The sequence below is a fragment of the Aptenodytes patagonicus genome, chromosome 3, assembly GCF_965638725.1.
Source record: "Aptenodytes patagonicus chromosome 3, bAptPat1.pri.cur, whole genome shotgun sequence".
NCBI classification, from domain to species: domain Eukaryota; kingdom Metazoa; phylum Chordata; class Aves; order Sphenisciformes; family Spheniscidae; genus Aptenodytes; species Aptenodytes patagonicus.
This window is the reverse complement of record NC_134951.1, coordinates 43225645-43246554: the sequence shown is the minus strand read 5'-3', so window position 1 is coordinate 43246554 and position 20910 is coordinate 43225645. Positions and strand designations below refer to the sequence as shown.

Here is a 20910-nt window from a genome sequence, read left to right as displayed (position 1 = left end):
CATTATTTATGTCCTATATGCAACAGAGTTGACTCAATGAGCCCAGTAATGGTTTCCAGTCCTAAAAATCTATGAATATACAATTCAGTCAATGGTTGCCTTTCACCTTGTGGTTTCTTGATCCGTTGATGTGACTTATTCACATAATCTGTCAACAATGTTAGCAACTTATGTTTCTTCAGCTCATCTCTCTATAAGGTCTAGCCTGAAATGATTGATTATAATCGATCCTTTTGGTTCTTTAAAATGATCCAGGGTCTGCAGTGCAAGAAAATAAAAACACATTTTGAGTAATCATTCTGTCTTTATGTTTACACAGCTGAATGCAAACTATTAGATTGGGTAGGGCAGCAGCTGCCCTGTGGATATTAAGAGGACTCAGAATTAAGTACAGCTCTTCAGAGAAAACATTTAACCGTTGTTTTGAGTGGGAAAGAGGAACAGATTTGTTGTTATTATAGGTTTGCAATAGTTAACTTTTTCCTTTCAAGTGAAAGCTTTAGCATCATGTTGAATACAAAGTTGCTTGCAAACAATTTAATTAAAACACAGAAGAATATTGGTAATGGAAATGGGTGGATTTTACAACAGAACAAATATTTCTTACTGTTTGTGAACCTGAAGCATTCTATAATGTTTTTAAAACGCTTTTAGTGTCTTCATCCTGGTAAGTAAGTCTAACTAAATATCAGAATTTCATTTATTTAATGACAGAAGTTTCTTCTTGGTGTTAAAATATGAAGTAGCAAGGTAAATTCTTCGAAACTTAAAATTATTAGAGATGTAAAGATTTATATTTATTATTTATGTTTCATGTTCAAGGATACTTAATTGCAATTTATTGCATATTCAGTGTGGTTAAATGCTAATGTCGTCTGTAATGTGGCATATTATGTTTGATGATTTAAAAGAACTCCAGCAGATTCCCAGTAGCTGTCTTGGTTAACCCCATCCCCTTCTACCCCATCTGCCCTCGCTCCTCAATGGTACTCAACCTGCCATACCCCTTGGGCAAGCATGGTTATTCAAAAAAATCTTCCCTGAGCCTTCTGTGCCCTTTTTCTCAACCTTTTTTCTGAACTGGTGTGTGCCTTCAGCTGCCAGCTTAGCAGCCCTCTGGATACCTTGCAGGGCTGGGTCTGACCAGTTTACTGGGGGGAAATTATAGCTGATAAGTAGCAGCACTGTGCCGTTCAGGAGAAAAGAGCGAGCTGGGTTATTTGCTGGCTTCCTGTCATTTGGAGGTGGAAGGAGTAAGGGAAGATGTGGAGGGTAGATATTGACTAGATATGAGGAAGAAATTTTTTATGCTGAGTGTGGTGAAAGACTGGCACAGGTTGCCCAGAGAGGTGGTGGATGCCCCATCCCTGGAAACATTCAAGGTCAGGTTGGACAGGGCTCTGAGCAAGCTGATCTAGTTGAAGATGTCCCTGCCCACGGCAGGGGGGTTGGACTAGATGACCTTTAGAGGTCCCTTCCAACCCAAACTATTCTATGATTCTATGAAAGGAAATGTAAGGTGGCCTGTGTTAGCTGCTGCTGCACTTCAGGAGGATGGTATTTAATAAGGGTTAGGGAGGTAGAGCTGTCTGATGAGGCTTTGTAGGATAGTAAGGCACCCTTGTCAAGGAAACCTTGTCTTCCTCCTCTTGATGAGGCACAAACTTCTCTCTTGGTCATCCCACCACCTCTTCCTTTTCAGTCGCTAGGAGAAACAAACCATTTGTTTTGTCTAGACTTTCTCAGCTGAAGTTACTCAGTCTTCCAGGTGGGTGTCTTGATGGTGAGTCAACAACACCCCACAGCCCAGACTGCCTGCCCAGAATGCAGTCCCAGAAACTAACCCCACTCTTCCTCCTACAAAATACTAAGCAGCAAAGTCTATCCCATGTGAAAGCAGCTGTTTGGAGTGAAACTTCATCCTCATTATGGGCTGCTAACATCCCCATTGCCCAGGCTTTCAGCTTTCTGCTGAATCACCCATTGAATGCAAATGCAAAACCAAAACCTGTGTGGGAGGAATATCTGCAACTAACAAGAAATGTGTCAGCAAAAGTTCAGATAACAGAACTTTGTTCTCTGAGGGCCAGCCTTTCCCTTCACCTGTAGGGAGAGGAAAAAAGAGTTGCCCCCTCTATGGGCAACTGTGGAGGAAGGGGGCAACTAGACTTAGTACTTTTGGGACAGGGCAGGGGATTGGGGTTCAACATGACCAGCAACTCATCAGTTTGCCCTGCATTGCTAAAATGGTCCATCAGGTCTAACAAAAAAACCCTGCCCATGGCTTGAGTGGACCCACTTGAGCCTATGGAGTTGAGTATGAGGTTAGGAGTTGATGAGATTCAGCAGCCTAAGAGGGATGCCAGAGGATGTGCTTTCTGTTGGGCTGTCTTCAATGATGATTCTGCATCCCAGGGTGTTGGATGTGCACCTGAGTTTTAAGTTCATTATTGTGCTCTTGCCTGAAGTTCAAGATCTCTATAATAGGGGTACATTTGCCATGCTGCTTCTGACACATCTGTTGTCCCTGGCCTTCATCCTCTTGAGCTAAGGTGATACTGATTGATAGTGCTCTTGTACACTGCAGCACTCCTGAGGTTAGTAACCTCTTGATTCTGCCAGTTATTCTGCTGCTGGAGAAGCTCTTAGTCCACCAGCACAGGCTGACAAGTACTAACTGGCCAAGCTCAATCTTCTAAGAAACTGAGGTGGTTGACACTGCTATTGGGAGAAGCCCTGACTGGAGTGGGAGGTTATGAAAAAGAAAGGAATGATGAAAAGAAAGGGGCTGGGGTTCTGCCAGGAGAGAATGGCCACAGAAGGTAGGGCATTTATTTTAATAGTAATAGTAATAATGATAATATAATAAAAGAAAAGTTGGGTAGATGCCGAGTGAGTAGCAGAGTTGTAAAAATTTGAGGGCTGGGGGTTCATAGCCAACCTGAAGGCACTGACACCATTATTTCTCTAAAGTAGCATTCCAGGATGTTGTGGGATATCTTCACAGCTCAGGTTCATCTATGCTAGGTAGGTGCTAGGTAGCATTGCAGTGGTACAGCCTTTGCCTTGGACTCTAGTGTCTGTACTGTGGGGTGAAGTGCATTAGGTGTTTCCTTGAAGTGAAACTTCAAGTTTGGTTTTATGTAAATGGAATCCAATTTGCGTGCACCCGAGCTGCCCAGCTATCTCAACTAATGTGTTCTAAGTAGGAACAACTGGGGGATTTGCTTTTAAAGTACATTACTTTTGCAAACTAAAACGCTAGTGTAAGTGCACCCAATATGGCTCCTAAAAGAACAAGCATCCAAATAGAGATTACAGCTTTGTAGAATAATTTAGCTTGGAAGGGACTTCAGAAGGTCACCTAGTCCAATCCTTTAAAGCTATTTGAGATAGTTTCTGATTTGTCAATGTACATTTTTGTTGTGGAGTTCTAATTGCTGCGGTTGAAAGATTTCAGGCTGAAGCATGAACTTTGAATTGAGATGATATGGGACCTGATATGTTTTAGAAGTAGTCGTGTACATGCATATTTGTCGGGGGGTGGTGGTGAGGATGTCATTGCTGTGAATGCTATATTTAAAATGCTAGGGAGTAGTTTGATCTCAGACAGATTGCTTCACATTTTGTTTTGGAATTAGAATATAGAATAACTTTAGGCAGAACAGGTCTGCAGTATGAAATGATTCATCTAAGGTGAAGTTTTCACATACTTAACACGCAGAATTCTTGTTTGGCTCCAGCTTATATTTAAAGAAATTGATTTAGCACTTAGCATTCAAACTCAAGAACTTACTACTGCTGTATCGTGTGTATGGACTCACCCGTTACAAAAATGAATCTCCTTCTCAGGGATTATTAATGTGGCCTTTGGTTGAATTCTCATTTTCAACTAAATTTCTGTGAATTTTTGTCTTTTGTGGTAACAGAAGTAGTCTGGGGACTGTATAACTTGTTCTTGATATGAGCTTTGAAGTCTGATTGCTTATCTAAGCCTTTGTAATTGTTTTGGAAAGATATGGGTAAATTACCTGTAACCTTTACCAGGTGCTCAGTGTTAACAAATCTGCTGTGAAGTGAGAATGATGTTATTTGACAATCATCAAAACTAAGTGTAATAGTCAAAAGTGTATTTTTGTCGCCATTGCTTTCTAGGCAAGACCTCTTTGACTAACTTGAATTGTGGCAGAGAGAATTTTTCCTCAATTTTTTTATTAATAGGACAAAAAGTTTAGCTGAGGCTTGTTTCACACTGTGCTGGTTCTGGAGGTAAAGGCAAGAAAGATAACTCCATCTTAAAGAACAAATCCTCCCCCGCTCCCCTTCAAGCAAGCCAGCCAATTAATTTTATAATTAAACTTGAGTCAAAATAGTGGATCAAGCAGTGCAATTACAGGTATGCAGATATATCCTGTCAAAACATTGCTTTTCATTACTGATCTTGGAATAGTTGTTCCTGTCTGCTGTGAAGCTGGTTTCTTACTGACTTTTAGGAGGGTGTAACTTTTCAGTCTTGGAAAAAGAGTTTGAAAAAATCCTGTAGTAGATCCTGCGTGGAATATATACATTGGTGCCTGAGCATGTGAGGGTAGAAAATACAATGCCAATTAAAAAAACTGAGGGTGGGGGCAGGTGTCATGGAAGATCAGGGAAGAAGTAAGGCCTGTAGGCTTGATGGCTGTACTGGACAAAGGAGTAGGAACTATAATAAGGAATACAGTAGTTCATACCCGGGTAAACTTGATATAGTTGGGGAACATTACATGCCTTTTTGAAAGGAAGGTTATGCCTTTCCAACCAAGAGATCAAAAATAATTTCAGTAGGATCGTATGGTATTCCCCACTAAGACTTCCAGAAAGCCTCTGTCGAAGTTTCTAACAAAAAACTCTTGAAGAAACTAAAGCAGATGGGAGACTTAAAAGAAAAGGTTCTTGCACAGATAAGTAATTGGCTAAAAAGTAGGAGTCAAGGGATGGGGTGCTGTGCAATCCTTACCAGGGAGGGGAGTCACGTGTACTGCTCATAAGCAAGTTGGAAAACAGGATGAACCATAAAGTGATCAGGATCAGCAAGGGCTAGTGCTAAATGTGAAGAATTATAGTAACCCCTCAAAAGATTGGGTGGCTGAGCGATAAAACAGCACATAATCTTCGATGTAGATAAATGTAGAGTGCTGTACGTGGAGAAGAAATTTGTACCTGCACATGTAAAATGATAGCCTCTGAGTTGAGTGTATTTCCACGCATATAGAAGCATATGAAACTATGAGTAGCATAGAAGCAATGGGGTTTGATTGTTCAGCATCTCGCTTAATAAGAGCCCTAGGGAGTACAAGTCTTTTAAACCAACAAAAGCTGGTTCAAAATAAACAAAAGATGGTGGTTTTTCTTGCAGTGTAGTCCGGCTGTGCGTGAAACGTTGTGCTGTGGACTTTTACAGCTAGTAAAGGTTTACATGATCTTACTGGGAAGCTAGACGAGCTCATGCAGGGGAAACTGAAAATCACTATATATGTAGGAATCACATTTGAATCACATCCACGTCAGGAAGTCTCTGAGCTTGAAAATGGATAGTCTCTCAGAGAGTAGTAGTAGAAAATATCATATATGATTGCCCTGTTTTTCACCTTCTCTGAGCACATGCTGTTGGCTGTTGTCAGAGTCAGGACGCTGGAGCTCTAGTGAGGCCATTCTTAGGTTGTTATATAGATTGGATGCAGCTCTTCCTCAGGATTTCAGTGCCGTGACTCGGAGAGGTTGGTTCATTTTTTTCGTGTCAATAAGAATTCGTTTCCTAAAGGTGCGTCTAGTGTTTTCAGGGTTTATGTTCCAGGCAGAAGTAAATAGAAATAGGACAGAATCTGCAATCCTGAAAGAAGCCTTTGGTCCTCCCTTAAAGGCCTTTGAATTTTCTCACATTGCTCAGAAGAAATGTTGGTCTTTAGTTTTCAATATGGGGTATGTTTCAATCCTGTTATCTGTTCCTCCAGAAAGTAAGACTCCTGTTTATGGTTGAGAGGAAATACTTAGTACTTGTGAATGCAGAAGCAGTCCAATTTTACCTTTTGGACACAAAAGATGCGGTGTTTTTTGATTGAGACTGGTATTTCTGTACAAAAGAGAAAATTTCCTCTGTCTTGAAGACTATTAGGCTCTCTTTATCTTCTCTTTAAAGGAATGATATATAAAAGGATGGTTTGGAGCCATATATTAAACCAGCTGGGATTGTTTTCCAAAGTCAGTTAGACTGGGTCTAGCCTTAATAGGTCATAAGGTCTCAAAAATATGATGACCTGCTTAAAAAGAAATTGATTACTTGAGTGTATATTAATAAATCCATCATTGTAAACACTCCAGTAATCTTGCTCAGAAGATTATTGCAAGTCAATAAATTAGAAGCCATGCCACACAGATGCTTAATACAAGATTTTAGGGTTTATGTATAATTGACAAATGTCACTTTCATGGAATGGTTGAAGACCTCAGTCATGCTAAAAGACTGAAGAGCAACCGTTAAGATGAATCTTCTGTTCTATAAAGCAAAATCCAAACCTGTTCCAACAACTTCAGCTACTCAGCTCTGCCCGCTGTTCCTTCATACCTGCTGTAGCAGTTGTTTCATAAATTAAATTTTCACAGTCTGCGGAGAAATTTGTTACAAACGGAAGTGTTCCCCATAGTTCTTCTTTGAACTAAGTAGTAAATACCTAGTAGTAGTAATTGTCTTTGGCCAAATTAGAAACTGCAGATGAGAGTAAGTAATAAATAATGTCTTTGCGAACACTGTATTTTGTCCTATTATTCCTGGGACATATTCTATTAATAAAAGTTATATAGAATTTAATTCCATATTCTCTCTATATCAGGTATAAGTACAAGAAAATGGCAGGAAAAGTTAACTGAAAAAGAAATTTCAGTGCCACCTACCTTTACTGTAATTCTCATGTTCCGTGCACACAACCAGTTGAATAGATACTAAAATAATAAATACTTTCTGTAAAATTTAATGCAAATACTTCAAAATATATTTAAATACATAATCTGTATATAAAAAATTATATATAAAAATGATCTGAAAAGCTTAAATGCTTTACTGAGCATCATATTTTGTATATTCTGTTTATCTATTTAATATCAGTTAGTATGTATGGCATGAGTCCTTAAATGTTTTTAACACCATACTGCATGATAGCAGATTTTTAGTTTGGGAAAGTAGAGGAAAGAACTAAGGAACAAGATAAATTTCATTACTATAAGAATTTAAAGATGAGATCATTGGAATTTTAAGATATTTCTGGTGAATGGAAAAGAGCCAGAGAAAATAAGGGAGGGAATAGCAGGATGGTGGCAACTAAAGGAATATTTCTTTACTGCTGAAAGATTTTCTGGGTTTTGTAGATTGCTTAAACAATACCTTTCTAAATCCCATTCTGGAAAGGTGTACAGGCAACCAACTTCAAATATCTGCTGATGTTACAGCACAGTAATCATATGAAGGGGAAATAGAGTGGGAAGAGAAGAAAGAAAGAAACGTACTTTTATAACTTTCACACTGTATCTTACTAGTTTTCTCTGAGTGAAACGAGTATGTTTGATTTGATTTGGCAAGAATTCCAGATGTGAGGGACCACTGAAGGAAGTTGCTTTCCAAGGAACAATTTTCAACTAGAAGATAGCTGGGAAGGAATAAAATAAAAGATATGGAAGGGGACCAGGCATAGAATCATTAAGGTTGGAAAGAGACCTCTAAGATCATCGAGTCCAAGGTAAGATAGATAAGAGGTGTCAGAATAGATAAGATAAGAGGTGTCAGAAGCAGCTCCTGTATGTTGGCCTAAGGACAAGGATAAATAATTTAGATTTTATTCAGATGTTGAGGAGAAGATTGTGGAGAAATTCAGTGCAGAGTCATGCATGATTAGAATAGTGAGTTGGGTAGGTGACTCTAATACTGATGTTTGGAACGGGTTTATAATGTCCTGAACGGGAACCAGAACAGAATGCCTGAAGCCGTCGCTCTCAAATGATCCAAGGGCCATGATAAAAAAATAAGAGATAATGCACTCTAGCCAGCCACTTTCAAATTCCAGAAGAAGCTTTTAGTAGGTTGTTTTTGTCATGTGTAGCAGACTATGGCTAAAAATGTTTGGCGCTGATTTGGGTTTCAATTATGTGAAGCTTGCCTTTACTTACCATCTAGCAAAAGTCACACACCATCTTTTCATCAAGAAATGATAAGCAAGATATGCTGCTTTTATTTTGGAAAGAATAACTTTCCATTCTTACATCGGAAAACAGAAAATTCTTCATCTGCTTTTGTCAGTTTAGATCTGGAACTGTTAGGTTTATCATCAGTAAATTTTGCATTTTGCAAATATTTAACACAGCATGGGTGCAATGGGATGCTAGTGATCGCTGTGTTACCAAAAGACGCTGGACATTCTTGGGGTTTTTTTAGGTAAAATTGCATAAATTTTCTCATTGTGGATTAATAAGCATCTAACAACTAAAAATTCTCATTCTGTGCATCTCCAGGTTATTCTTTTACTTTTGCCCTGTTCATGTTAATTCTGATTTTCTCCATTGCCATAAAAGATATTCTAATAAGGAAGGGGTTAGCAGGTTGGCTCTCACTATTAGCTGAGGATGAACAAAATGGCAGCTTAGTAAACCAAAGCAGATGATAGAAGAGACCATGAGAAACCAAAGCTCTAGTTTAAGAGAAGATTGCTCCTTGCAACTTTTGGTTCAAGTGTGTACCCTTTCTCTTAAGCAACAGATGTTCCCTTATTTATGTTCCTGTATGTCATGATGTTCTTTAATCTTTACATAACTTAAGTTCCTTTGGTATGAAAGAACATGTTTCTGATAGCTGGCAGTATGGTGACTGCTGGCTTTTTCATATTGTGTCAGCCAACAGCATGGATAACAAAAATATTCATAAAATTGTTCAAAAATGTTGAGATTATTTTAAATGTATCTTTTATGTATGTCCTATCAGTGTTTTCATTTGTTTCTGTGCTGTTTTATTTTCTTTCTTGAAATTTTCCATTAGCCAGAGAGAGATTATGAAGTATTCTAATTTTTATTTCCATTCTCAGCTTTTTATTATATGCAATGGCTTGGCTACAGTGCCTAAGCAGTTTTAAAAGGGAGCAGCAAATAAAGTAGTGAAGCACAACTACCTCTGTGGTAATGGAATTCATTGTTTCAGTCACTAAGTATTGTAATTCATTAGAGACAGCTAATATAGTCTGAAATGCTGAATTGTTACTTTTAAAACCAGTGAAAACCAGTAAGCATAATTAAACTGCCTTTTAATTTGCTTCAGAAATACAAGCCTGGTCGATGTGATGATATTTTGAAATGGAAGCCACCCAGCCTGAACTCTGTTGATTTTCGTCTAAAGATAACAAGAATTGGTGGAGAGGGGTATGTAATCTCTTCCCTTTTTAAATGTATAACACTCGTGTGAATGTCCCTTAGCAGTTAATCTCTCCTCTGATATTTCTTGACACTTCCTGGGGCTAAGCGTTTCTATATTCTGTAGAATTTGTTCATTGAAAATATAGGCAACTGTTGTAATCAGTGTTATACTAAAAACAATGGCAGATGTTTATAATGTAAACTTACTCATTCTTAAATGAAGTTTCATAAAATTTCTAAAAAACATCCTGTTTGCATTTGGTACTACCCCTTATGTTTTTAGAAAGTAGGCAGGCTGTATTAGCTTAAGTTCTTGCATAAAACCAATGGAAAATAGTTATTTTATATAAAATAATAACAACCTAAACTTCCTTCCATTTTAGAATTCTGCACAATGACAAATGGCACTTGTTTTCTTAGAGAAAACCAAAACTTGACATTTTTACTCAATAGGTATTCTTTGGTATTGTCTTTAAAACCAGAAAAATCTTAATCAAAAACAGTGAGTTCTAATGGCAGAAGACATGTAAGTCTTTACATTTCCTCAGTTCTGCGTACTATTTGCCTAGTTCAGTCACTGCACATATTAAATAGGGGCAATTTCCATGTTCAGTTTTGCCAGGGAGGGGAAGGGGAAGAGGAAGATTGAGTCACTAGATTAAAGCTTGCCTTGGAAAAGACTTTGTTTAAAACGAAGTTAATTGATTTTTAGGTTGCTTAATGTTTTAACATCTGGGACTCATTTCAACTGACAGTTTGAAATATTGACATTTTGCTTTTCTTTTTCTTGGTGCCACAGGCAACTCAATATGATTAAACAATTAATTCATATATTGCTTACGTATTCCAGAGTGCTAATAATGGCCCATCTAACTTTTAGACATTTGCATGTCATGTTAATGAATATATTTGGTGAATAGAGTATCTTAAGGATGTGGGGTTTATTCTGCAAAGTGTACTCAACTGCTAACTTCTGAGCATTTCATGAGGTCAGAATTATCTATTCAGATTTTTGTGTTTGAAAATGCAATATTAAGTCCTCAGTAACAACATAGCTATTTCAGAGAATATACAGGAATATTTTAAGTTTGTCTTCAGGGAATCAGCTCATTACAAACATCTCATGTTTGTTTGGCTTTTATTTAAGTTGCACAACAGTGTAATACGAAAGATTTCTGTAAAAAAAAAAAAAATTAAAAATTACCCATTATTTGATAGGAAGGTTATTTTTATTACAGTATTCCTATGGCTTCTGCTGGAGTTTATAAATATACAGTAGTAGCCTGTGATTCAGAAGCAAAATGCAACAGATTTTTCATTTCACATTAAAAAACAAGTATTCGCTTGATTAGTTATCACTGATTTCAAATACAAAACTGTCAGTGCTATTGTGTTACGTTTAATATATTACATCATAGATTATTTGATCGGAATGTGAAAAGTTTATAAACTATGAGCCAGCAAAAAACTATTTCTAAAAAGTTGGGCAGCTAACAGCAAGTTATTAAAGAATGGCTGATCCATTGTGGAATTGGAAACACTTTCTAACATTTAGAAAAGTTCTACCATATTCCAGCTATGTGAAAATAAGTGCATCGCTCGTATTGTGGAAATAGTTATCTGAGTTAGTCTGTAAATACTGTAATACTTAAATATGTTAATGTTTCTGTTCCTGTCACATGCATAAGAAAAAAATAATCCTAGAAATCTGACATTTGATAAATAAAGTACAATTCTTCCAGATATGTTTTACTTCATCTCACATGACAGTTGACTGCTATTAGTAACATAAGTGCATTCATCCAACAAAAAGAAAAGTTAATGAAGTACTGGGTGGAAAATAATAATTTGCCATTGTTGGGAGAGAGGTATTTGTGTTAAGTAATGACCTATGAAACAGTAGCTTCTGCCCAGTTAAACACAAACAATGAATGAAATACTCCAGGTTTAACTGCTTCAGTTGTTAATTTGAGTATCCAATTTATCGCTTGGTAAAATCTGAACTCATTTGAGGAAACATCAGAATTATACTGATTTTGAAGTTGTTGACTAGAATTTTAAAAGGAGCATCTTTAATTTTAGACTGTAAAAAGGCAGTTCCTGAGTTTTGAGCACTACCATAATAAAATGGTTGATTTGTGATATAACTAAAAATTGTGTTTTGATGAACTGAATGTCTTGGCACTGGCAATTCTAACATGACAATGTTAGGCTTCCTGCCTCCCCCCACCCCACTGAGGTTAAAAGCAAGCATTGATACTGGTTTCAATCTTTTAGGTAAAAAAATTTTCTTTTTCTTCAGTAATCCAAAAAGAAATCTGGCATGCATTTGACAGCAGAGTAATACAGATGTGGTGAAAGTACTGTTACAGAATTTGTGTGTTGTTTTGGTACAGTTAAGCAATAATATTTACAGAAATAGAAGGTATGCCTTTGTATTGATCTCTTACTGACAAAAGAGGAGCCAAAGTCAAAGTATTGATCTCAAATACTTGACAGCTTGAAACAATGAGAACGGGGATGGTCTGTAATTTCCAAGTCCTCTGTTCTGATTTATAGGCTCATCTTTAAAACTTGAAATGCAAACATGTAGACATATCTAAACCTGTGCTAGAAGGGTGTGTGATCTTATTACAGTTTACAGTCTCACCAGTAGTGATACAGGCTGAACCTGTATCGCAAAACTCCAACCATGCAGCCCTTCTATTTATGGTTCCCTGTTCACTTAAATAGCGAAAAAAGCATATAGGAGCATTATTTATTCAGTAGCATGGGATTAGAGCACTGTCAGCTGTTGGATATGTCTTTTGGATAGCATATGTAATTGAGATCCTGAACAATTGTAAACAATCTTGTGCATTTTTCGTATGAATAAAGGAGTTACCTCTAGGGAGTTTGCCAGATTTTAGTCAGTATGATTATTTTCCATCTACCTAATGTTCCCCTGTGTTTTCAGTTGTGCATTTCCATCCATAGATCAGCCTGCAATAGTAATGTTAACTGCAAAATAGCTGCTGTGTTTCACCCCAGATGTAGTTCAGTTATGGATGAATGACCAATTGTTTTTATCTAGGGTTCAGTTATTTCACTATTGATATCGGAGGGACTTTTGCCGTTGAATTAAAAAGGATTTGGCTTATGATCTATGAAGTGCTTTTAGAATAAGCTTCCCTATAAAGATGAAGACTGCATAACAAAGAATAAACATAAAGAAAAAAGATACTATTGCATCCCAAAGAAAGGCAGGGTTTCTGTAACCTCAGTGACCTAATCCTGACACACTCCTGTTCAGTGCACATATTTGAAAGAAACTGCATTATTGCATCTTAGTGAGTTACAGCTCATCAGCTGAGCCATGGTAATTGTCCCCTGTGTATTGTCATAGTCCAGCCTGTCCAAGCATCAGGATGATGGTTAGATTAACTCTTTTTATGTTGTGTTTGCAAGAATTCCAGCTTATGCTCGCTCTCAATCTCTTCTCATCACATCAATATAGTTACTTTCATTTAAAAAAATAAAAACAAACAAAAAACCCCAAAACAACAACCAACAACTTATTAAATCAGCTAAACGAGAGAGTACTTTGTTGTTTATCTGTGGTGAAACACAGTAGTTGAACTGAACAGGCCTCACATGACCTGTGCTTTAAAAAGGTAGACTCACTTCCCAGCACTTCTCTATCATTTCAGGTTTACTAAGATAATGGTCTCACATCAGCAATGCAAAGTAGACCCCTTTGATCATGTAACAGTACCTTGTATTCTTCCTAAATTATGATGATACGGATAGAAAATAAAATAACAGGGACTTGAGCACATCAACTGCATTTCCAAATGACCTACAAGTTAAACGACCTTAGCAGAAGAGAATGTGGAGCATATGCAATTGCTGTGTGCAATATCTCAGTTATATTACAGAGAAGACTGTTTTTAAACAGTAGAGATACTTTTTCCCAAAATGTCTGACTCTAAGAATATTTCTTAAAAAAATAAAAACCCCAAACCAACTCTGAGCCTTATTTAAATGTCACAAATATCAACTGAAAATGTCTACATAGTGCCAGATTTGTGGTAGCTTCCAAAACCAGAATTTCTTAAATGTCCATGCTTCCTTTTACAGTTTTTTAATTAGCCTGTGCAAGTCCCTTAATTTTATCTGAATCAGATGTGCTAAAATCAAATTACAAGCAAGGCTTTGGTTTTATTGGCTTTGAATGAATATCTTACTGGGTTAATTCGATACCATTTCAAATCACAGAATAATATAAATTTTATATAGGACCTTGACGTATTGGAAAGAATCAAGAATTTTACTCATCTTCTAAGAGAGAAAGGCTTGTTTCTTTAAAAGAAAGTTAGTAATCTGAAGTAGACATGAACTCTTTGTTAGTAGCAAGTCTATATTGGTTTTTTATTGTATCCATGATTAAGTAGACCACATGGGGAAAAAAAACAAACAAACAGCATTTAGGCAAAGTTGTGTTTAGCTTGGGCATTGTCAAGTAATAAAAAATGGGAGATAAAGTACAACACATTCGAGGACAGTGGGGCCTTCAAATCTTGACAGCAGGGGCTTAAAATCTTGGATACATTGGTAATTACAAATCAACAACCAGATACAGATATCATGACTACAAGCCAGTGAATGTTTTCCTTTTGTTAGATGTGATGTTGTCTTTTTTCTTCTGTAAATTAGAAGGAGCTTCTGAAGGGGGGGAAGAAGCTGCAACTGGTTCATAATAATCGTGATGTTCTTGATTTGCTCTCTTATAGCTATGTTGTCTGTCACAGGATGGCTTATCCGTTTTATAAACTAGTCTTCTTCAGTCTTCTGCTTTGAAAAAAAATTGATAACTGACTGAAAAATCATGAAAGTTAAGCTAAGATCAGCAGAACTGACATGATTGATTGGCCTGTGTTTTGTTGCTCCCTCCTCTCTTTCCATTCCCCCTTTTATGTGATTCATAAATGGTTGGTTTGGGCTGTGAGCTCTTTGCTTCTCAGCTGTTTGCAGAATACCCCTTATCAAAGAGCACAAACTTGTTCTTACGTGTGCCATCCATCACAGAAAGGGAGCTTTACAGATAGTACCCTGGCGATAAAAATAATAATCCCATATTCCTCTAACCTCCGAAGATCACAGTCAAGATTGGGGCTGCATTACTGTTGAGTATAGTGGAGTTCTGAGTCAGAATGCAGATGATGTCGGACAACAATTACGGAACAAATAAGGACAAGATGTTGCAAATAGATGCAAAGATGCACAGTGTTGGGATGACAGCAGGAGGAGTGCAGGTTTGAATATATTAACTGCATTTATGGCAGTACTGTTGTTAAAGGAAGCGTGTGCTTCGAACTTGCTTACTTTTTATGGAATGTAGGAGTTGCAAATGAAAGTAAAAGAGTAATTTTTTTAGCTATTACCTTCAGGCATTCAACTGTTACCACAGTAGGTCTTGCTAGTTCTGAAGAAAAGTAGGAACAGGGTTGTGCAAACTGATTGAGAGAGGATGTTATGTGTAGGAAGAACAGCGTGGTGGCACGGGAAGGGGAAGCACAAATATTACCATGGTAGAAATACGCATGCACAACTGTCACCATTGGCATTAGTGATGGAAACAAGTAGATATACATTTTACCTAGATACTATGCTGTAAGTATTTATGCGATACTGCTTATGTGAGGATAATTAAAATCTTTCCGTAACACTTCAGTTTTTAAAAACTATTTTCAAAGTAAGGCTTTGAATCTAACCTCTATTTATACTCTGGTACACTGAACATAATGTTGTACCTTCCACAACTAATACTGAGGATGCTCTTGGAATTTCTAATGTTGGATTTCAAAAACCAGCTCAGCCTCATCTTTTTATATGTTCAAGTGGCAACCTTGGGCAATCTCCATCTGTCAGATAATTATTCTACTTTAGCTACTCATTTCTCCAGATTTTTAAAAGCTTTGCCTCATATCATCCTAAAATTATCTATATGCTTGCAAAATGGAATGTAAATGTAGCCTTGTATGTTTTATAGACCCTGTTCCTTTTTCTTGAGCTAGCTGGTGCCTTAAAGCAGTCTTTCCAGTTGCTCACATCAGCTATAATAACAATTATCCACTCTGTTAAAGATCCATTTCTATCTGTAAGCAGGATCAAGAAAGGCTCCCAAATACCATATGAGTCTAAAATTTTCTTATCTCCCATGCACTTCTCTGTCCTATTTTACATTTAGATAGATATTTTATTCCTATTTGGCCACGTAGCTTAGATTTCTTGCTACTTGTGAATATGGAAATTGAGGGCTGATGCCATCCCCAGCTAAACAACTGTAAGGTGGTAGAATCTGAGAGAGGAGTGAGGGAAGCAGGCAGTGGAGAAATTATCTTGGGCTTCAGGAAAGCTGGCTTTGGCTTTTTCAAGGAACGGGTAGGTAGTATCCCATGGCAGGTCCCCTAAAGTGCAGAGAAGCCCAGGAGAGCTGGTTGATCTTCAAGGATGTACTTTTCCAGCGTGCAGGAAGACAAGCAGGTATGGCAGACAGCTGGCTTGCTTGAATGGGGAATTCCTGAGTCAACTCATCCAAACAATGAAACGTGTGGAAGATGTAAACAGGGACAGGCCTCTGTGGAGAACATAAAAACAGTGTTTGGATATAGAGGGAAGGAATTAGGAAAGCCGAAACTCAGCTGGAGTTGAAGGTAAGTGAAGGATTTCTATAGGTACCTTGGTAATGAAAGGAAGACTGAAGAAAATGGCGTGCTGCTGATGCAGCAGGAGATGTAGTGAGAAAAGATACAAGGAGGGCTGAGGTATGCAGTGCCGCCTTTGCTTTGGTCTTGACTGGCAAGGTCTACTCTCGGGTCTCTGAGGTCCCTGAACCTCATGACAGAGCGCAGGGAAATGAATTACTACCAACAGGTGAGGAAGTTCAAGTTAGGGACTGCTTAAGCAAACTGGACCTCAGGGTACTGGAGGTCAAAGCTTTGAAACTGGGGCAGCAGTTAGCACTTGTGGCAAAGACGGCCAGCTGAAAACTGGGCTGCAGGTGGAGGGGATGATTCTTCACCTCTATTCAGCATTTGTGAGACTGCATCTGGAGTGCTGTGTCTAGTTTTTCTCATACTGTCTCCCCAGTATGAGAAAGACATTGATGCACTTGAGCAAGTCCAGTGGAGGGCTACCAAGACAGCGAGGGGATTGGAGAACGTGATACAGAAAGAGAGGCTGAGAGACTGGGTTTGTTCAGGCCAAGGAAGAGAAGGCTATGTAATGCTTTATTGCTGTTTACTACTCCCTAACAGCAAGTTATAGAGAAGATGGAGCCAGGCCGCTCAGAGATGCGTGTTGAAAGAATGAAAAGCAAAGGACACAAACTGTAGAAGGACAGGAGGAGAAAGTGTGTCAGAAAGGTCAAACACCATAGTAGGCTGGCAAGTTGTAGAGTCTCCATCTTTGGAGATATTCAGAAGTTGACTGGATATGGCTGTGAGCAACCTGATATAACTTGGAAGCTGACCCTGTCTTGAGCATGAGGCAGATGACATGTAAAGGTCCTTTCCAATCAGAGTTAATTCTATGATTACCTGCAGATCAAATGTTAAATATTTTGCAAATAATATGGAAGTTAGACTTTTAATTACTAAATATTTTTAACCATTTTTGTTTCTCTTTTTTCCTGCTTTCTTTACTGTATATAGCGATTTTTCAGAATACTTACTGTACCTACATTTAATTTACAAATTGTGGGATTGTCCTTTTAGAGACAAAATAACAATGAAGAGGAATTTGACATTGTTCTTTGTCATATGCTATAAAGGTTTGCCAGATGCATAATTTAAAAACTGTCTAATTTAAATAGGGAAAATGTTCGTCTTCCTTTTGCTATAGCCTGAACAATAGATATGCTGCTCTCAGACTTACTGAAATTCAGTTGGGAACATATTTTTCTTTTGCACCAATATAAATTAACTTTTTTAATTATAGAAGTTATTAAAGAGTATTCTTGAACATCCTGTTAAAAGTGTTTTTAATGGATTTTATAAATTGATAGGAACTTCTTTGAAATGCATTTTTGCATGTAACTATTTGGTCTCCTTCAGACAAGGAGTATTTGCTAGATTTTGTGAGTATGCCATAAATGATACCTTAATTCAGAATATTTTCTCCTGCGTTAATTGCCTACAGTATGAATTAGTATTCAGTTGTTTGAGGTTTTTTTTTAGTTTGTTGCTTAATGAGAGTTTTATTATCTGTTTTCTTGAGTTTATAGATTGGTACATTTAAAACCATGTTTGGAAAAGAGCATTAATATAGAATTATTAGAGATCTAAACACTCAGTATTTTTCCATGGTGTTTGGAATTAAAGAAACATATATTTAAGGAAAAAAACCTCAGCTCAGATGACTTCCTTGCATACTGCGGTGTATTTCAAAGAAGAATAAAGCAAACTAAGAGGGGGAAAAAATTATCACCATAGTAGAGTAGAACAAACAGACTGGACAGCCAAAGATACTGTATGTGTTTTGTACTCTTCATCGGTCTTACTCTGAACATTTTCTTATTTAATTTTCTGATAATACCAAACTCGCAAATCATAAAAGAACAGATATAAGTACTAAATAATGAATATATTAAAGATAAAAATAATTAATGACAGTCATAACTCCAAGAGTACCATTCAGTTTGCTTTGATACCATCAGAATGTTTTTAAATTGGTTTAGGAATTAGAAGCCCAGCTTTTTGTGTCTTCCTGAATTCGCAAGTACTTTGGAATCAGCAAAACATGTCAACAAAATAAATTACCCTGATGCAGGTGGTTTGCATTTCTGCCATGACAGTGTTATCAATATGGTATGCATGCAACTGTGGGCTTCTAAAACACTGGGAGATTATCAGCAGTTTCACCTTCCCTGTTTGATAGCCAAGAGAAACTCTTGGTACATTCGCTTATCTTACAACCTCAGAGACATTAGAAAAGAAACCTACCTAATTATTTTTTAGAATAATTATCCAGTATCTCTGGTTTTGTAGGGATTCAAGTTGTGATTGATTAAAAAAAATAAATAAAATATTTGATTAGTTTTTTTAAATTAGCATTTTAAAGGACATTTGCATTCTGAGGAAATAAATTGGATTTTTAATATCTGTTACTTTAATGACTTAGGACCTGCCATAGGCTTGGTAGTTCACACTTGCCATCTTTTTGGCTAACACCCAGCTTGTAGGTTTTTTTCTGGGAAAAGATGCTTATCCTATTGTAGAAACACATGAAAATCAGTGAGGCTATAGGTGCATGTATCTGTCTGTGGGAGACCAATTTGCATAATCAAGCCCTGATGAGTCAATGGTAATGAAGAATCCGTGTTGTTACTTACCTAAGCAATAGGGAAAAGAACAGTAATTACTGGGTATGGAGTTTGTGCACATACTGCACTTTGACAGGGAATATCTAGTGCTTTGTAAAAAGCCTTTAATAGTTTTCAGTAGAGATTTGGTTCCATCTGACAACAGATGTAAGCATGTCACCCTACTAGAGGATCTCAAAAACACCAAAAGCCCTTATTTTCATACACTTGTTATGCTTGCTTTTTACAAAGCAGTCTTATGACAGTGAGTGTGAAGTACAAACATGTTTTTGTATGGAATTCTATTCTGAAATCAACTTCAAGGCTTTTATCTTAAACACAGGGAAGATATGTTCATTCACAGGACCTACTTCATTTTTAGCATCATTGTATATGTGAGAAATAAACCTTTATTTTAAATTTGAAATCCAGTTTTCCAAGGTTGTATGCTGCTTCAGGTTCATAATAAATGAATCAGATTTTTTTATTTATAAATATATATATATACCTACATGCATATGTGTGTGTATACACACACAGGTGACAGCTGCTGCTTTACGTTGTAAAACTAAAAACACAAACAAAAATGTAAAAGAATTCCTTTGGCTGTTATGAATCAAAACAAAACTCTCCTCTTTTCCTCCTCATGTTTACATGTTGGAACCCTAGCCTCCTTTTGTCATACTTCTTAATTTTAAAGATTATCCATTTTATTAAATCTGACTTTGCTATTTCCAATTCTCAGCTCTTTTCATATAAGTGTATTTCTTAAGTGGACATTCTCGACTTCTGAGATTCAACAAGGCCAAGTGCCGGGTCCTGCAGATGGGTCACAACAACCCCATGCAGCGCTACAGGCTTGGGGAAGAGTGGCTGGAAAGCTGCCTGGCGGAAAAGGACCTGGGGGTGCTGGTTGACAGCCGGCTGAACATGAGCCGGCAGTGTGCCCAGGCGGCCAAGAAGGCCAATGGCATCCTGGCCTGTATCAGAAATAGTGTGGCCAGCAGGAGTAGGGAAGTGATCGTGCCCCTGTACTCAGCACTGGTGAGGCCGCACCTTGAATACTGCCTTCAGTTTTGGGCCCCTCACTACAAGAAGGACGTTGAGGTGCTGGAGCGTGTCCAGAGAAGGGCAACGAAGCTGGTGAAGGGTCTGGAGAACAAGTCTTCTGAGGAGCGGCTGAGGGAACTGGGACTGTTTAGCCTGGAGAAAAGGAGGCTGAGGGGAGACCTCATCGCTCTCTACAACTACCTGAAAGGAGGTTGTAGCGAGGTGGGTGTCGGTCTCTTCTCCCAAGTAACAAGCGATAGGATGAGAGGAAATGGCCTCAAGTTGTGCCAGGGGAGGTTTAGATTGGACATGAGGAAAAATGTCTTTACTGAAAGAGTGGTTAAACATTGGAAGAGGCTGCCCAGGGAAGTGGTTGAGTCCCCGTCCCTGGAGGTATTTAAAAGCCGTGTAGATGTGCTGCTTAGGGACATGGTTTAGTGGTGGACTTGGTAATGCTAGGTTAACAGTTGGACTTGATGATCTTAGAGGTCTTTTCCAACCTTAATGATTCTATGATTCTCCTTTTTGTTATTTTTCCTGCTTAAGCAATATGATTTTTCAATGCCTTGGTTTCATGGTTTTAAGCTAGATAACTAACTCGTTCTGCATCTGTACTTTACCCACCAATGTTCCATCACTGGCTTATGAATGGTAGAAAAGTTGTATATGACTAATAGAGAAACAAATGCCAGCATGTTGCTCTGCTTTGTATGTATAAGCTGAATGATTATTTAATTACCTAAATGCAAAATTTATATATGTGGAGATACAAAAGCATGTGAAATATTGGGGGATTTAGAGACAATTCTAGTGTTCTTGAACAATTAAAAGCATCCTTATTTAAATGCTAGTCATCCTATCTATTCTCAGACCTCCCAGTTTCTGAGAGATATGGCAGTAAGAAGTTTTATGTTACACAGTTTTAATGAGGCCGCTATTACATACTCCTCAAAAGCATTGCATATATCTGTACCAGTTTTCAGGATGAGAAAAATGAAGTCTGAAGTGAAGAGAAAACTCGCTCAGGGCAGCATGGTGTTAGTAAGAAAAGGACAGTCCTCAGCTGTACCCAGCAGATGGCATTTTTCCCC

At 37.7% G+C, this 20910-nt stretch overlaps 1 protein-coding gene across 3 annotated transcripts in view; it reads left to right on the top strand.

Moving 5' to 3' along the window:
- The window catches only part of RNGTT (RNA guanylyltransferase and 5'-phosphatase), a 191278-nt gene that overhangs the window by 119140 nt on the left and 51228 nt on the right, over nt 1–20910 (top strand). For all 3 annotated transcript variants that reach the window (XM_076333211.1, XM_076333210.1, XM_076333212.1), the window contains one exon: nt 9332–9432. In XM_076333211.1, coding sequence (XP_076189326.1) covers nt 9332–9432 — 101 coding nt within the window. The remainder of the gene's footprint in view (nt 1–9331; nt 9433–20910) is intronic.